General features: G+C 44.6%; 1 protein-coding gene across 1 annotated transcript in view; it reads right to left on the bottom strand.

The window, feature by feature from the left end:
* Positions 1-16,842, bottom strand: part of Ca8 (carbonic anhydrase 8) — an 85,919-nt gene extending 69,077 nt beyond the window's left edge. The window contains exons 1-3 of the mRNA XM_051197404.1: positions 16,622-16,842; positions 15,685-15,876; positions 4,988-5,112 (exon numbers count right to left, since the gene is read on the bottom strand). Coding sequence (XP_051053361.1) covers positions 4,988-5,112; positions 15,685-15,876; positions 16,622-16,724 — 420 coding nt within the window. The 5' untranslated portion in view covers positions 16,725-16,842. The remainder of the gene's footprint in view (positions 1-4,987; positions 5,113-15,684; positions 15,877-16,621) is intronic.
* Positions 16,843-19,551: the final 2,709 nt, after the last annotated feature.

Here is a 19,551-nt window from a genome sequence, read left to right as displayed (position 1 = left end):
TCTCTCCTGACAGCCAGCCCAGACCGATAGTAAGAACTGTGCAGTAGATACGTCTTGACAGCCAGCCTGGGTCTGCCAGAGGGCCTGGACAATGACAGACAAGAGATGACCTATGGACAGTGACCATGTCACCTCAGCAGATGACAACTCATAGATTCCCCCCACCCCCAGGGGCACTGTTGAGGGGTATATAAGGTTCACCCCTTCCTGAAATAAACTGAGCTTGTTGTTTCAACTTGTTCCGGATGCCTGTGTCGTTGGTGGCATGCCTACTTTTCCCCACCCCCAAGGGACACCCGCCAGGATCCTGCAACATACACCAGAAACCAGAAAGAGGGTAATGCTGGAAGTATCTCCCCATATCTGACTTTAAGTTATACTAAAGATTTGTATTATCAGAACTTGTATTGGTACAAAAACTTATATGCAGGTTGACAAACTAGAACAGTGAAATGGGAAATAAGCCAAAATAATTACAGCTATATGATTTTTGACAAAGATACCATAATACTCTTTGGAGAAATGGCAGCCTCTTCAAGAGAAAGGTTTGGAGAGATATTTCCACAGGGAAAGGGTGAAACTGGGTCTTCATCTCTCACGGTGAACACAAACCAACCCTACATGGACCAAAACTTATGTAAGACTTAAAAGGCTAAAACTGTTAGTGGAAAATTCAGGAAAAATGCATTATGAAATAGGCACAGGCAAGGACTTTCCAAACAGAACCCTTGTCCTTCAGGAAGCAATCACACAGACCAAACCATCCAGCATGGCCGCCATCGGAGCTTTAGCACCGCGCTTACTGTGAGAGGTGAGTTCTGGGCCTTCACCTGCCATCCCCATTTGTCGGAAGCCCCTGAAGCCCCAATCTAGCCCACCGAATCCCCAGAGACCTGGCAGCAGACCAAACCATCTGCTGCCTCCATCAGAAACTTGGCCCCACACCCACCGGGAGAGGCCCCACATGCACCCACTGAAGAAGAGATGGGAAGATGACAGTATAAAAACACATTCAACAACATAAAGATAATATGGCACCACCAGAGTCTAGCGGTTCTACACCGGCCATATCCCAACACAGCTGAAGCAGAAGAAAATGACCTTAAAAACAACTTAATGAAGATGATAGAGGCCCTTAAAGAGGAAATGAGAAGATCTCTTAAAAAACTGGAAGAAAAGGAAATAAGCACACACAGACACACACACACACACACACACACACACTCACACACACGCACACGCACACGCACATGCACACACACAGACACGCACGCACACACACACGCACGCACGCACACACACGCACGCACGCACACACACATACACATACACGCACGCACACACACGCGCGCGCACACGCGCACGCACACACACACACACGCACACGCACACGCGCACACACATGCACACACACACAGACACACACACACACACGCACACACAGACACACACACACACACGCACGCACACACACACGCGCACACACACACGCGCACACACACGCACACGCACACACGCACACACACACACACGCGCGCGCGCGCGCACACACACAAAAGGTGCATGGAGCCAGGTATGCTACTGTTATAGCACTAGCCTGAATTCTCGGAGAACTAATTTTAATGATGATACAAAACTATTCCTAATTGGAAAAAAAAAAAAAGGTGATTCTGACAGTAGTCTTAACATATACACAAGAGCTGGGATATGGCTGGGGTAGAGGATGCAGCCCCTGGGTTCCACACGTGGAACCACAAAAATAAATAAATAAACAAACAAATAAATAAATAAATAAATAAATAAATAGGGAAAGAGGAAGAGGAGAAAAAGGGAAGGAGAGGAGAAGAGGGGGAGGGGAGGAAAGAAGCAAAGGGCAAGAGAAAGGAGGAGAAGGAGAGGAAAGGGAAGGAGGAAAAAGAGAAGAATTAAGAGAAGATGCATAGTATCCTCAAGCCAGGAAAGGTGAAAAATCTTCCTGTTTAACAGGATACATGGTCCCCTCACCTTCCCCCATCCTGCTAGCTACATTTTCACATTTGACATGTTCTTAGTGACTGTTCAGGACTGGAGATTGGTACAGAGTTATCCAAGCAACCACTCATCTGCCATCTCATTACAGACTCTGAAATGTTCTCCCACTCGGCATACTCTCTCCTCTCTGCCACCACCCCAGGAGAACCTTCCCCTTAAAATCCAGCTCCTTATCCATAGCCTGGATTTTACTGTAAGATTGTCAGTTTTCATTCTTAAGTGTGTGTGTGAGAGAGAGAGAGATGGGGGGATGAGAGAGAGAAAGGGGAGAGATGAGAGAGAGGGGGAGAGGAACAGAGGGAGAGAGGACACATAAAGGCAGTGGTGGCTGAGGCCAGAAGAGGGGGAAGATGGGGTTACAAGCAGCTGAAAGCCATAGGACAGAACTGGGGTCCTCTGTGAGATTCATGGGTGCTTTTACGCTATCTCTCCAAGCCCTATATCCTTCATGCTTAAGAGCTGCAGAGCAGCAGTATTCCTCTAAACCCTGTGAAGCCACAGCATTTACACACCAATAGAACACTGTCCAAGCAAACGACAGATGACTGACGTAAGTATTTCCCCTCAGATCGCATCAAAGATAATCTAGGGTAACAAAGAATACAAGCATCGCTCCTTAACGGCTTTGGAAAAATAAAGCCAGTAATTCCATTATCCCGAGTATAAATATCCCTTCAGAAGCAAAGCCTCACTGTCGGAATTTAATCTTCACTCAAAATAAACCGTTTCCTGTGCTTAATGGGATGGAGCAGTTCAAGCACCACCGAGTGGCTAAACACTAGGTCAGGAAATTCTAGCCGACTGCCCAGAAACAGGGCACAGACCGCTGACCCCAGAATATAAGGAAACCTCCCCAAGGCCATGAACTGTGTCGAGGGGAGCCTGGAATCCTGTCTGCAGTCCCAGCTGCTCCATTGCCCATCTCCCCTGAACCTCTGCCTCTGAGGACTGGTCAGAACAAAATGATGACATGGACTTTGAAACCCCAGCAGGAGGCCAGCGCTTGCTCCATCCCCGCCTCTGGCCTGACCCCTGTATCCCACTGCCAGGCATGATGTCTTCCCTTCCTCTTCGGTGTTGTGGGGGGACACAGTCTTCTTTCTCAGGTACCATCCCCCAGGACAGGACAGGACAGGACAGAAGCCAGGCTAACATGAACCGTTTCTTTAAAAACAGTAGAAATGAGAGGGTGTCTCTATGCCGTGGAGGGAAAAAGAAAAGCAAGGAGGAACATGGAATCTTCCTCAACAGACACGGGAGGCCGTCTTCTCTCCCTGAACTCCTGAGGCACACTTCACACCCTCTTCAATGCACCTGCCATCCAGGGTTCCCTGCATCCTTGAAGCATGCCGTCTTTCAGTTTTAAAGCTTGGGTTTCTTTTTAGTGGCATGGGTATCTGGGGCTTCTGAGGGGATTTGTAAGCAATTATTAGGATAATGCTGAGAAATATCCCAGTGTAATACTGTCCAGTCCACATATGATGGCTATAAAATTATCCAGTAGTGATTTTGAATCATGGAGGCATATCTACACATGGTGTCCAGCCAGGAGTGGGAACATACTTATTATGATGTGCATCCACAGTGTGGATGACAAAGAAGCCTAGTATTGCAGTAAGCCTCACAATAGTTCTTTCTCAAAAGGTGATATTCAGTAATATCTGCCAGGTATCCAAATCGGAAAATCCACTAGATGGTTGTCTATATGATTCTGCATAGAGGTGAAGTTGAGGGAGGGAGGGAGAGAAGGAGGGTAAGAGGGAGAAAGAGGGGGCAAACAGGCTCTTGGATCCCAGTGAACATCAGCTTCCTTGGGAAGAGCTAAGATTTCTTATGGAAAGAAATACAAGCAAGTCGGGCTCCAACAGGGACATCCATCAACTCACGAACTTTTGTGATGACCCTGGCAGTAGGTACATGATAAGAGTCAGCAGTGGAATGAATAGTAGACCTTGTCAAAATACCACAGCTATGAAGTCAATGGACTCAACATGTGTCAATCCACAGGATGAGCACATGACAGGAAGCTATCAAGGCCACTGAGAGATTAGAAAGGGGATGATGGATTCCACCTGATTGAGGAACCTAGAAAAAGTACAATAGGAGACATGAAACTTCAACACGGGAATTAAAGAACGCATATGAATTCATGAAGAAGGAATTGCTATAGGGAATACTTCAGGGGTGTGTGTATGTCTGTGTGTGTGTGTGTGCCTGTGCATGTGCATGTGAGCACGTGTGCGTGTGTCTGTGTGCATGTGTGTGTGTCTGTGTGTATGTGTGTCTGTGTGTATGTCTATGTGTATGTTTGTGTCTGTGTGTGAGCGTGTGTGTCTGTGTGTGCATGTGTGTCTGTGTGTGTGCATGTGTGTCTCTGCATGTGCGTGTGCATGCATGTGTGTGTGAATGTGTCTGTGTCTGTGTGTGTTCGTGTGTGTCTGTGCGTGTGTGCATGTGTGTGCATGTGTGTCTGTGTCTGTGTGTGTTCGTGTGTGTCTGTGCATATGCGTGCCTTTGTGTGTGTGTGTGCATGTGTGTATGTGTGTGCCTGTGTGTATCTGTGCATGTGTGTGTGTGAGTGTGTGTATCTGTGTATGTCTGCATGTGTGTGCCTGTGTGTGTCTGTGTGTGTGTCTGTGCATGCGTGCGTACGTGTGTGTGCGTGCATTGTGCGTGTGTGTCTGTGTGTGTGTTCGTGTATATGTGTGTGTCTGTGTGTGTTCTCTATGACCTGAGGAGGCATGAGTGCTCATCTGTGGCCCATCCCCCTGAGTACTCTGGGCCCAGGAAGTAGGCAGGTGGCCTCATTAGCTGTCCCAAGCTGACATTGACAAGACACTCTTGTCTTAGCACAGACATAAAATTCAAGAGTTACACACCTACTTTCAAAACAAGCATTTTCAGTAAATTATTGAATTCTTTAGTAATGAGATGTTTACAAGACTATGGCTCTTACCTCCATGGGAAAAGCTTTGAAATTCACTGTGTGTTCAGAACCACGCTGGTTTTCTCTCCCCCAGTGAAATCTAACTTCATACAGTTCAAATTCATGTCCCTGTGGCAACGGTCCTCCCGACAGAACTGAAAAAAGGAAAATGGCACTGCTGAATGATGTCATAAGCTTTATTATACACAAGTGGCATTTGATGATGCAGTTCTTGTTGACCCAAAAAGCTGCCCTGAGTTCTAAGACTGAATCTGGAGGGTCAAAATGAGAAACACATTACAACTGAGATGAATTCAATCTGCCCCAAATTCACTAAAATTCCTATGCTTGCTACTCAGGTGGGGCCTTGAGAATAACATGTATATTTTACATTGTTTTGCTTTTTCAAATAACTCCTTCCTGAGAGTCTTTCAAAAAATTATTTTAAACTATGTGAAGGTGCTCACGGAGCAAGAAAGGGTGTCAGATCCCCTAGAGCTGGAGTTACAGTCAGTTACTAGCCACCTAATGTGGGTGCTGGGAACCAGGTTCTGGTCCTCCGCAAGAATAGTACTGCCTCTTAATCAATGAGTCATCTCTCTGGTCCCCTAACTGTGGCATTTAAGCTGGGCACTGATCAACAGACAGGAATACGGTCAGGGAACAAATCAGTCCTCTGCCAAAGAGCTATCTAAGCCACATCTATTGTTTGTTTGTTTGTTTGGGGGATTTGGGAGGGTCAGGTTTTTGTTTTTGTTTTGCTTCGTTTTTTGTTTTTTGAGACAGGATTTCTCTGTATTGTTTTGGAGCCTGTCCTGGAACTCACTTTGTAGACCAGGCTGGCTTCGAACTCACGGTGATCTGCCTGCCTCTGACTCCCCAAGTGCTGGGATTAAAGGCATTTGCCACCAACGCCCAGCCTGCTAAGCCACATCTTTAGGTCACCCACTGGCATTAGCAGACTTCTGATCAGAGGAAAGGAATAAGCTAATAAAATTATTCAAGAAGAATTAATATTAATACAACCAATGGGGGCTGGAGGGTGGCTCGGTGGTTAAGAACGCTCACTGCTCTTGCAGAGGACCCCAGTTTGGTTTCCAGCACCCTCATGAGGCAGCCTGCAACTTTCCTCAACTCCTGCTCCAGGGGAGCCAACACTTTCTGGCCTCTTCAGCACCCGCACACAGGTAACCATGCATCAGGTTCTCTCTCTCCCTCTCTCCCCCCCCTCTCTCTCTCACACACACACACACAGACACCAGTAAAATAAAAATAAATACTATCTGCCAGGCAGGCAGTGGTAGCACAGGTCTTTAATCCCAACACATGGGAAGGAGACGCAGGCAGATTTCTGTGAGTTCGAGGCCAGCCTGGTTGACAGAGTTAGTTCCACAACAGCCAGGGCTACACAGAGAAACCCTGTCTCGAGAAAATAAAATACAAATAGAAAACAGATACAATCTATTATTAAATCCTAGCCTTAAAAACCAATGGCCGTTCAGCATATCACATGTACTGCCTTGCCAACGCCTGGACTGGAACTGTGCATCAGTCCTACCAGGCCCCCGTTAGTGCTCACTTCTGAGTGTGATTCAGGACACAAGCAAGGAGACCCCCAAAGTATGGTGAAAAACACACCTTCACGATAAACTGTACTTGAGCAATTACATCAGTATTGGAATAGTCCCTAGAAAGTGCCTATGTCAAAACTTGAAATAAAGTGTATCATAAAGCAATGGCTAATTTCAATGAAAAAAAAGAAGATTAATTCAATACTTACGTTTCTACTCTAGCGACTCCTAATTCAAAAACAATACCAGTTACGAATTTCCAGGGTCTTTTACACAATAGCTGACAACCTCCACGGACAACACCCTAGAAGAAGGGTCCATCCAGAGCACTATTCACTTGGGAGCCTGGAATCTGTCTGGGATCAGCTCCATCGCCGCCTCAAATGCAATAGGCGTGAGAGTGAACTGGGGAAGGGACAGCAGCGTGTCTGTCTGTCTGTCTGGTTAATTCTTACCGAAGAACCTGCTCTAACTGGGCTTGTGTTGATCTGCCTGCAATACAGTCAGAAAATAAGTTAGAAAGAGAACATGAAGAAACGACATGTCAGGAAATAGAGGGAAGATGAAGCTGTTTCTCACATCATGTGTTAGGGTCTTCAAGCTGTCCCACAAAAGACCACCAGACACGTACGTAAGCAGCGAGAGGGCTTATTTACCATAGTATATGCAGGGTCTTGCACCTGCACAACATGGCGAAAACCCTGAGGGGAGCATGGATACTCCTTTTAAGCACCGCCAAGGGGAGTTTCAGAGCAGTTAGGTCGTTCTGGCTATGATGGGCTTAGCAAGTAGCAGTTACATTATAATCTGATTGCCTGTGGCTGGCAGGGGCTGGCTGGGGCTACAGTTCTTTCATCTTTGGGCCTACATGGTAAAGTTCCAAGGGTTGGGGCGAGGGGAGAGAGTAGAGGATTTGTCCCTATTTGGTCACCGCCTTGAGATACTGCAGGGGACTAACTCAGGCCAGTTTTCACCCTTGGCCCTGGATGTAATTGGTCGATAAATGGCCCTTCGTTGGGAGAGACATCTGTTTGTCCCTCTCAGAGAACTAACCCTAAATTTCGTTGTAAAAGTGGGAGATTCAACCCTTACAAGTTTGGTTCTCATCTTTCTACCAACTCAGGAGGATAGAGTATCCAGGAAAGACGGTAATTCTGCAAGGGGAAGTGAAAACATCCAAAGTAAGGGGTCAGAATGCATGGTCTTCAGAATAAGACTATGGCACGGGAATTCAGAGCCCTCCCGCCACAACATATCCCTAGGGTTAGTGTTCTTATGCCTATGGCCAGAGGGGAAAGGTGGGCTTGAAGGATCAATGCAGCCTTCCACAGTCACCCTGTTAGAAAGGACAGGACAAAACACAGGGTTGGAGCCTAACCCACCATGGAGGTGAGTTAGGGACAGACACCTAAATTCTACTGCCTTGTGAGAATGAACTAACACACACACACACGCCCACGCACACACACACACACGCCCACGCACACACACACACACACACACACACACACACACACACATTTCCTTGCTGCAGCTGTTGTATATAAGGAAAACCATCAACCCAGCAGTGTCCTTTCCAACATCACTGCACACCACAATCTGGACAGCGATGCTAGGACACAGCTAGGCAGATTCCTTATTGAGATGACATCAAATTTAATGAAATTACAATGAAACAACAGAGATGCCTCTGATGACCTGCTGCATTTCCTTAGGGTGACAAAGGAAATGAGCAAGTGGGAGACGAATCTGCAATTAGTTGATGCCGCTGCTACTGGTTCCTATTTCTTATCTGCCCTTAATGGACCCCACTACGATGCTTAAGAGACACAGAAAGAGCTCCCAAAGGAATGCTCTATAAAATTTGAGAATCATGACAACTTGATGAACAAACATTTACCTAAACCCGTCTAAGCTTCATAATCCTTTGATAAAAACAAATTTACCATGTAATTCAAAAACAGTGGCTGGAAAATTCCTTCACATTTCAGTTAAACTGAACATCCATGTATATGACAGCTTTAGATAATTTCTTCAGCTCAAGGGATGATAGGAAAAGTGGCCTGGTCAAGCCGTGACCAGCAGGACATGAAAATGGGCCAGACTCCGGGCCCAGGGGAACGCTGCGACTTTTGGGCAGGCCTAGCCAGTGAAGAGAGATGGTGAGAAGACCCAAGCCATGGCTCTGTGTCGAGGTTCTTTCTCACTGCTGCCCATCTCTATCGCTCTCCTGCTCTCCCCTACTCCACACACTCACCACACAGACCACACCTCAGCAAAGGCCCATGCCAGCACTACTTTTCCACTGGGTACCGAAATAGCCTCAGTCTTGGGTGACTTAGTTTCTCTCACTGAATTTAAGCAGATCCTAATCTCTCCTACATCCCAACTCAGACTGTGCTGCCATGTTAGTTCAGTTCTCCTAGATCAATCTGCTTACAACTCCTACGGGAGAGGAGAAGTCCTGTTCTTTAGACCCTGTTCATGGACCCTCACCCTTGTATTTCCCATTAAGCCCCTCAGCACAAATACATCTTCCAGGTGTGCTAAAAGGGCTGCCTTTCTTATACAATCATCTCCACATTGTCCCCATATCCTTATATTTCTTGCAGCTCTCTGCTCCATGTCTCACCAATCTACAAGCATATTTACCCTTCAAGATGACTTCAAGGGGGGATGGGGGTGCATGGGAGGAGGAGAGAGGGAACTGGGATCGATATGTAAAATAAAACAAAAATGTAAGGAAGATTTATTCTAAGAGAATAGTATTGAAACAGTTCATGTGAAATAAAGTTTAACATAACATCTCATATTTCATTTAACTTAATCCAATTTTCACTGTCATCATTGTCTTTCATTATGCAAAGGACAAAACTGTGAGGATGGAAATATTACGCAAAATTAAAACAAGGTGAAAAAATTTCAACCTCTGCATGAACAGACTTTAAACTGAGATAGTTCATAATGGTTGTTATACAGTTTGTTTATAACATCTGAAAATTAATAAAAGAAAATGACTTGAAATCCATCTGTTATGCTGTTGAGAAATTTTACTCATTATTTAGTAATAATATTTACTTTAAATATTTTAAAAAGTGTTAATATTTATTTTGACTACATAACACTTCATTAGAACCATCTCTACACTGGAGTAAAAGTGTCAGAAATTAAACCAGTGAATTTATATATTTACTTGGAACAATGCTGGAATCATTGATCTAAACATTTCCTTAAATATGTACTTCTGCTACTTTCTACTTTTGTGAGATGAAACTAACAATGCATTTTGAAATGTTTCAAATCATGGAAGAAGTGAAACCTTACCAATAATAGTCTGTAAATGTCTTATTTGGTATTTCTGTAAATAATAAATCATTAGAATACTATTTTTTAAAAGATGGCTTCAAATTCTACTTCCTCCCCAAACCCTTCACTAATAATTTCCCCTGAACAATTTTCCTTCCATAGCTGTCTCTAACTTATACTGCCCACACCCAAAGCATGTGTCGTGTTGAAGATTAGTTGTTTATGGTGTGGAACATTTGTTTAATGATGCAAAGAAGTGTTACATCCTTTTATGGTGCATTTTAACTCTGTGAAGGTGTGTTACTTTGCCTGTCTAAAAGACCTGTCTAATAAAAACCAGAACAGCCAATAGCTAGGCACAAGAAAGGACAGGCAGGGCTGGCAGGCAGAGAGAATAAATAGGAAAAATCTGGAAAGAGGGGATGGAGGAGTGAGAAAAGAAGAAGAGAGGACCTCAAGGGACAGCCACCTAGCTGCACAGCAGCCCGTGGAGTAAGAAGGAAAGAAAGGCATACAGAACAGAGGAAGATAAAAGCCCAGAGGCAAAGGGTAGATGGGATAATTTAAATTGAGAGAAGCTGCCTAAAAAGAAGCAAGGCTAAGGCCAAGAATTCGTAAGTAAGAAACAGCAACAGTGTCAGAAAGGAAAAATGCCGTCTGCCTGATGGAATGACAGTGGCCTTCCAAAGGATGCCTGTGAAAGTCTGATACATATGCTCTACGCGGGTCCAGAACTCTAAGATGGACATCATGGGGGAGCCGTAGAACTTTCTGACTTGTGGAATTGCTCAAGCGCAGAATGTGTCCCTCTGTGAGGACTGACTTTCCTTCCCTTGGCTGTTCAAGCACAGGCTGCCCCAACCTGCTGAGGGGTAGACAACGTAGGGCCAGTCTGTTGACGGAAACAACACGAAACAAAGCAGCACACATTCTCTACACTGTAGAGCCTATGTGAGAGAAGCCTTGAGGAGGAAGCTAGACAGCCCAGGATGGTATGAAGAAACGGCAGGGAGAAAGAAGTCAAACTGAAACAACCCTCAGGTGACTGTTGGAGACCATCTAGGTTTCCACACTTCTCGTTTCAAACCCAGCAGAGCAGGAGTCCAAAAGGTTTTCCAGTTCCCACTGGGGAGAGCATGGGGGAGATGATCTGTGGTCTCAGCCTGAGAACATCTCAGAAGAGCTGCAAGGTAGAGAGGCTGGGTGCTGGATCAAGAATGCCCCAGTTCACCGGAAGGCATTGTCCCTGTATGCGACCGCACGCAGGAACTGCGTCATTAGGGTGACACTAACCTCTTTGGTTTGTGAAGCACGACACTGCAATTATACTACAAAAAATGGTGTCATCGTTTGGGGTAATTCTTTGTGATTTTTTTTTTTGGTTTGTTTTGTTCTGTTTTGCTTTTTTAACAATAAACACAGAAAAAAAAAAGTAAAAGGAAAGAAAAAAAATGACTAAATGTCCACCACCACAGATATCCTCAGGGAAACTAAGATCTCAACAACTAATAAAAGCTTGCTTTAATTCCTAAGAAAAGAAAGCTGTGCTTATCATACAAGTATTGTTTTTCACTTTAAAAAGATAATTTGTGCAAAATATGACTCATCAGGTAAAAGCCCTTTCTGTGAATCCTGGTAACCTGAATTTGATCCCAAGAACCCATGTAAAGGTGGAAAGAGATATAGAATTGTAAAATTGCCCTCTCACCTCCTCATGTACAAACCCTCAACACACACACACACACACACACACACACACACACACACATAACAAAATAATAATTAAAACAGTAAGTTTTTTAAAATCATGTGAGTGGGACATGGTACTCATGCCTATAATCCTACCTCGTGGGAGATAGAGGCAGGAGGATTGCTAGGACTTCAAAACCATCTCCAATACACAGTGCTTTTTCAGGCCAGACTGGATAACTTACTGAGATCCTACCTTAAAAACAATAAATAAATAAATAAAGTTTAAAAGACATCCCACTGCTTTCAGGAAATACCTCCAATTGGATGAGAAGTGCTCTCCTCCCTCCTCGAGCCTCACAAAAGAGGGGGGATGTGCAAGGGCACAGTGGCCAAGGGTAGAATTTAAAAGCAGCAGAGAAATGCCAAAGAAACCAAGGACACTGATAGTTGGCCTGGAATTTTGACTTAGTAAAACAGAATTTCAGCAGAGATGTCCCCTAGAGGCACACCCACCACAGGGCGTGGCTTCCTGAAGCCAGCTCCCAAGTGCAGTCATGCTAGAGATACTTAGGCAATGAGCATCCTGCCCTGGAGAATGGCAAGAGAGCTTGCCCCCTTCGCCCTCTGCAGCTTGAGGACACGGCTATGAGGTGCTGTCTATGCAGCAGAGAATGTTCTCAGATGCCGCATCTGCACACACCCGGAGCTGAGAAGTCCCAGATTCCAGGACTGGAAAACAGAAACTCCTTGTAGTGGTTTGAAAGGAAGTGGCCTCCAAAGGACATGGCATTATTGGAAGCTCTGGTCTTGGTGGAGTAGGTGTGGCCTTGTTCGAGGAAGTGTGCCACTGCAAGGGTGGGCTTTGAGGTCTCCTATGCTCAAGCTACACCAAGTGAGATAGACCATGTCCTGTTGCCTTTTGATCGGGATGTCGAACTGTCAGGTATCTCTCTCTACCATGTCTGCCCGCACACTGCCATGTCCCACCTTGATGATAATGCACTGAGCCTCTGAACTGTAAACCACCCAATTAAATGTTTTCCTTTATAAGAGTTGCAGTGGTCATGGTGTCTCTTCACAGCAACAGGAACTAACTAAAGTGTTCTTATTATTTATAAGTCACAGTCAGATGTATTTTGTCACAGCGGGACAGACCCCAGGACAGACTTAGAGCTGAGGGGCATTGGGTATGCCTGGATGTGGGTGGAAACGCAGGGTAGGAAACTGCAAACAGGAAATGGAGGTCTCTAAAAGGAGCCTTTCACTCTGCACCCCATTCTCCACAGCCAAATATCTGTCTTTACAGTCCCTGGCAGAGGAACAGAGAATAGGAACACAGTGTGTGGTGATACTCTCTTGACCGTTGACAACAGCCAGAATGCTAACATCCACATGTAGGCCAGCCCTCCCTTCCCACTGTCCCCCCCCCAAAAAAATAAACAGAAACAACAAGCAGGTGAATTCCAAGAACACTGAGCCAGCCTCCAGAACTACCTCTCCAGCACAGTCAGATCACTGTCTGCTTCCATCAGTGGCCATGTGTCAGCCTATGCCTCTGTTAACCGAACTTCTAGACCGCATTTTAGAATGGTTCTTAAGTAGCAGCGGAAAGCCAGATCCATAGATGTTTGAGAAGAACCTCAAGATGAAAGGCCAGAACTGAATGAGGAAGAACCCAGAACAAGCAAAATCCAGGCTGAAGGCCACAGAAAAGAAGGAAGCAAGGACTCGTTTTCATGAGACCCTGAACAGTGAAACTCGACAGGACATTAATGCAAACTACCAGCACTAGGTTCTAGGAACTAAAAGTGTGAGAACGAAAAGGAAAAGTGTGTATGTGTTAACTTTTCAGTGTCAATCCAGACGGAGAGGAACAGCTCCAAGGGGCGGGAAAAAGGACAAGAGGAAAGGAAGGACGATTCCTTCCGTGCCTTTGAATGTCCTGAGAAAAGACCTATCGTCTGTCAAGAGTTAAAAGGTGAATTCCTGTGAGATAACTTTAAAAATAAATAAATAAAAATACAGTAACTCCAGGGGAAAGCATTGTCCCGTGAAGGAAACAGAATATGGTCTTGATCAGAAATGGCAGATGCAAGGTCATACCAATAATTAATAGTGAGTATTAATTTACTAATGGCGTAATGTAGGCATTTGGGGCAAAACTAGGACAGGAGAGGCTTATAAGACCCCCCTGCCCTTCTATGGCAGGGAGCCTGGAGAGCTCTTAAGTATCAGAATAACATACACATGTTATTAGGAAATAAAAGAGAAGCCATTTTAAAAGGTTCAGCCTGAAAACAAACATCTAGTAGCATACAGACTGAGCAGGTTGTGTTTAGATACTTAGGAATTCATATGTATGTACATTTACATATATATATAACAGCAATTAATAAAAAAATGGTCATGAGCTTGAAAGAGAGCAAGGAAAGGTATGTGAGGATTTGGAGAAAGGAAGGGAAATGGTATCATTATATCATGATTTCAAAGAACAAAAAAATAATTCTTAGAGGCTCAGGATAGTTTTTACGAGAGAAAAACAAGCTGTAGGTAGAGTAAGATAGGCTATAGCTAGAGAATGTAGAAATAACCAACTATTCAAATTATGTCTGTAGTCCATTCTGATAAAGAAAATACTTCCTTAAATAAATGGTGTTCATAGTTTAAAGTAGCTGAAATGTCCTAAAAAAAATAAATTAAAAAAAAGGTGATAAACTAATCAAGACATTGTTTTTCAGTTACTTGTCTTTTTAGATAAGTGTTCACTATGTAAATCAGGCTAGCCTGGACTCACAGAGATCAACCTTCCTCTGCTTCTGGAGTGCTGGAATTAAAGGTGTGTGCCACCACGCACAGCACCGATTAACTTTTAAGTTTGCTGAAATATTGAGAGATCACTGCCGTGACAGAAAGGGCATGTGAGGGAGGAAAGTCCCCAAAGGAGTGGAGGACAAAGCCAGGACCAGGAAAGAAATAAGGTCGGTTCTTCCTACCATTCAGGAGTGGAGGTCACAGGAAGAAAGGACAGAGGGGTGAGTACACCAAGTAGTCGGTAATATGAAATACACCATGACCAGAGATAAACATCTCCAAAACATTGTGATTTAAGCTCAGGTCCAAGTTCAATGTGTGAACTTAGGAAGAAGCATCCTAACTCCACACAAAGCACAGACTGTCCTTTAGGAGCTGTCCCCACCTTGATTAAACTCACAACAGCTTCGAAGAATGCATGTTCTGTCTCACAGATTTTGAAGAAAGCGAAGCGCTGAAACATGATGAGTTAAAGGAAGGGATTAATACCTTCATTGCCTAATGTCAGACATGAAGGTTTCATGATTTAAAATACCTAATCCAGCAGTCGAAGTTAATGCAAGCACACCCCCGCTGAAGCACACATCAACATTCAACACCCTCTAATGTTCCATTCTTTCCAGGAGGAAAACAGTCATTGTCCCTCTGAAAAACATAATGGTAGTGATTGCTTTTTCAATCTGCATTCATCTCTCCTACAATTAAGCTGAACACCAATGTCCCTGGAAATTTAATTTTTCCACAAACCATCTCAGATTCATTTCAACTAGGTTCACAAAGAAGGGTGTATGAGTTAAAACCAAACAAAACCAAGAGCTAGGTTTACACTTAAATATCTGGCTGAGTTTAACTGTTATTAAAATTATCCTTGACATTAATAGAGAAGGGAAATTTTAATTTGAACCGTTTATCTTGAACACGGACAACATCAACGACATCATCAATACATTCTGATCTTTGGTTTCACGAACCAGTGAAACGAAGAATTACAATTAAATGATTTTAGCTAATCAATAATTTGGAACAAGATACACAGCAGAAAAAATCAAATAAGCATGCTTGTGTATGAACTGCTTTCCCCACAGTTGGGTAAATGTTTGTCCAAGCAACAGAGGCAGCTCCAGGCACGGCTTTGGGAGAACAGCCAGCTGAGATAGCCATCACTTCACCCTCTTAGCCCTTCACAGCTATTTTAGAAAATAATTTCCAGAAAATGTATCTTGTAAAAAAAAAAAAAAAAAACTATGACGACAGAAACTACATCGGTATCCCCTTTAAATCCCTACAAGGTATATCAGAGACTGACCACTTGCTCACAAGGGTGCAGAAACACACTTTCCAAAATACCTGATTTTGACTTCAGGATAACTTGAATGGTGTGCCCATCGTTGGTGACTTCACAGTCCCGGCAGACCACGTAATTTGGAGACAGGCGGACATCCAGCAGTGAGGGGTCGTATCTGGCTTCTCTGGAGTTTAGGTTGATGGGAGACTGGTACTCCCCATTAGCATCGGGAAATACCAAGCCCCACTCAACACCTGACAGGAAAATGACAAAAATTGAGAATAGGTTTTTGTTTCAGTTAACAACAGTACAATATAACATAAAAACTCATAATCTTGGACATTATAGCTACAACTACCATCTGTGTGTAAACGAAATATGAGAGACCTGTGTGGGTTTTTACACTCATTATGTGAGTGATCTGGTGTCAAATTTGATACCACACATAAAATCCTTTACTGTGTGTTTGTGTCTGTGCACACGGATGCCTTGATATAGGGATGTGGAAAACTTAAGTCATCTTTAAGTGATTAGAAATAACACCACAGGAATTTCCTCTGATCATCAGTTCTATTATGTGCAATACTTAGAAACATGCTCAGAGACAGAGGAAACCTCCTGGTGCTCCGGAGCACAACTTGTTTAAAAAGCAAATACAGTACCCATGCACATATTTATGGACTCCTTTGCGCTTTTTTCCCTCCGTGTATACAGTAAACATGGGCACTAATGGCTATTAGGAGTCCTGGGCTTCCGGGACAGATTTAGGGAACTCCTTTCAAAGTCTCCAAGAGCACCGATCCAGCTTGCAATTCGGGACGCGTTTTCTAAGTCGCACTTGGTTGTACTTCCCATGCCTAGGAAGCAAGTGGATTTCAGGTCTGCTCCGGGCTGGGGTACCCGGGCACAGCAGGTGCGAACCGCGGTCGGGAAGCCTCGGAGGGGAAGGCGGGGGACAGCGTGGGGCGGAGAAGCTGCGACAGCAGCCCGCGAGCCTACCTTCTTCGTAGCCCCACTCCACGCCCTCCTCCTCTTCCTCCTCCTCGTCTTCCTCCTTCTCGGGGAAGGCGACTGCATCCTCGATGAAGCTCAGGTCAGCCATGGGCAGCTGTGCAGCACGGGGCGCGGCAGGCGCGGGGCTGCGGGCCGCGCGGAGCGTGGCAGTCCCCGCGAGCGCGAGCAGCGGCGGGTCGGACGCAGGCTCGCGGGTTTTAAGGCCGGTGGGGGCGTGTCTGGCCCGAAGACCCGCCCCCTACTTACACACACACACACACACACACACACACACACGCAGAGCACACACACACTCACAAGCAGAGCAGCCTGTGAAAGCCAAGCTGGGGCTGCTGCACCCGGGAAGCCTGCTGCACCTCTTAGCCCTTCCAGAAGCTGAGGGACTCCGGGACCCGCCTGGCCCTGGGCGCCCTCCTTGCTCCAGGCAACGTTCTGAAAGGAGCCCATGGGTGGTCTTGGTATTGGTCAAAGGGTTAATTCCCTATCATTTACCGGTTAGATTCGTTGGGGCTTGGTTTTGTGAGAGACGGTCAAGGAGACCAGGCTGGCTTCAAACTCCTCGCTGTGGAAAAAGAGATGACCTTGAACTTCACAAACACTGGGGTTGCGAGAAAGCACCACCCCGACAGCCTGGGGCGCTGTCCTATCAGCTAGTTTTACTTTTTAATTCGTCCTTAGAGCACAGTGAAAAATGAGTATAGAATTTTCTCCCCCAAGAAACTCCTACAAACATTTCAGAGAGAGAAAAAAGACAAATTTCCCATCAAGAAGTAGGTATACTTTGGGAGGTCTTCACTAAGTGTATTTCAAAGACAAGGAAATGTATTTGATTCCACTTTCTAAGTCCTGAGTGCTGGTTCAGACTCACCTTATAGCATGCACTTCTCCCCAGCGCCTCGTGAAATCATGCAAATAATGAAATGCACACATTACGAAACAAACAGGAACTTTCCCTGATCCAAAGAGGTCAAGTCGTTACCTCTGGAACATGTTTCCCAACCCCAGGCTAATGCTTCATCCCTGTGTTCCGGGCCTGTTCAGTAACCCCTACGCTCCTGTACTCCACATTTTAGGAGATATGTTTTTTATGATAACAGGCTTGGAGTACAATCGACGTTTTATACACCCTGTGCACACTCCAAAATGTCTGTGGTTCCTAGATTGTTACATCTTTATACATGCTAGTTCCTCAAACAGGATGGAGATGATGAGTGGGAAACTTTAAAGTGCCGGGTTCCTATCCTTCACTGCCTGATGGAACCTTAACTTAAAAAAAAAAAAAAAAAAAAAAAAAAAAAAAAAACCGCCATCTGTTAGATACATCTTCAGAAAGTGGATGGAGGCTAAGGAAAAAGAAATCAGGAGTTGGTCTACTCAACACTTTCTGCAAAGTGAAAATTGTTGACCAACTTCAGCCCTGACATAACCTATGGATTTCCAGCATACGTCATTTTTTTTCTCTCTATCACAGAGGTTGTAAACTGACTTCCCCATCCAGAAGACAGAAATAATCAGGCACTAAATTCACCCTGCATTCTCAGCCTTTCCAGATCTTATTTGGTGGCATTGTATCTGCTACTTAAAAAGCCCCAGGCAGGCCAGAGCCCACTCACCCCTAAGCACTGACAAAAAAAAAAAAAAAAACAGTTTCTGCTGGTTTCCACCAGTTTCTACTGATGTTCACCTAAAAGGAATTTTGCATTTCTTTTTCACTTTGCCTGAAAACTTTTTCACAAGGCTGGATTTGTTTTGAGCTTCTTGCATATACTTTCACCTTAATCAAGCGTCATAGCTTATGAAGTCCATGCAAAGGACGTCTATCATAAAATCCCAGGGTCATTCTGAACTCACCATTGATATTGCCCTGTGCCTCCCAAAAGAACACACATGTGACATTGTGGCCCACTGTGTGTCCACTAATTGCATTTAAAGTACATGAACATGGAAGTGTTCACTAAGTCAAATGACAGCTGACTCTCCTTGGCAGCTAAGTTTGTCATGAGTAAATGGTGTGCATATTTACAAGAGATAGGCTGAAAGTTTGCATTGTTAATACTAAAGTTTGCAGCTAATAGTGTCACATACAGCAGCAAGGCACTGCTGTTCAAAAACTACGGCTGCTTGTGAGGAAAGCACTTGTTTGTCCCATATTTGTTCTGTCTGGATTTTCTACCTCTTTTCTATAATGTCACTCTTGTAAGCAAGCAAGCAAGCAGTTCCTCCAGCTACATACGAGCCGTTCTGCTCTGCAACCAAATTTTCAATTACCATCCTTAATTGCTTTGAGACTGTGTGTTTTACACACGGCTAATTACCAACACCTTAAGCCCTCTCCATAGGTCCCCTGCTGTATTCCCACCAAAGATGGCATTTCTAGTTCTAGTTATTATAAAGTTCTGTCATCAGAAAATCCAAACACAGATCAAAGATGTAGGCCAATGCTTTAATTGACAAAATAGAACAAGCACTACCAAATCCAATGTCAGATCCTAAAAATATCCATGCTTTATATTATGAGTGGAAGTATCTACTGGCTTGGAGTCCCTCTCCAGCTTATACCGTATTTGAGTTTTTAAATTGCTCACACAGTGTTTTCATAACTAAGGTTCAAGGTATATTATCAGAACAATGTCTTAAGACTAACTTAAAACTGTACAACTAACGCATTTGAGACAAGCAGAGATCCTGAAAGAGACAATCTCCACTAGAGGTCTGAGAAGCAGAGAGAGTAAGTAGGATAGCTTCTCAGAGCTGCATTTCCCCTACTTCCAACCAACCTCTCTCTTCCCTACTGCCAACCAATCTCTCCCGTCCGTCCTTGTGGACCACACCGGGACTTGCTTAGTGCATCGGTGAGCCTGGATCCCAGCCATCGCCTTCCTCGCCTTGCTTGTCCTTATCTTCTGGGAGCTCCT

Source organism: Phodopus roborovskii, unplaced genomic scaffold (assembly GCF_943737965.1).
Source record: "Phodopus roborovskii unplaced genomic scaffold, PHOROB, whole genome shotgun sequence".
Classification (NCBI taxonomy): domain Eukaryota; kingdom Metazoa; phylum Chordata; class Mammalia; order Rodentia; family Cricetidae; genus Phodopus; species Phodopus roborovskii.
Note: the sequence above shows the minus strand (reverse complement) of the source record. Positions and strands in the feature narration are given on the sequence as shown.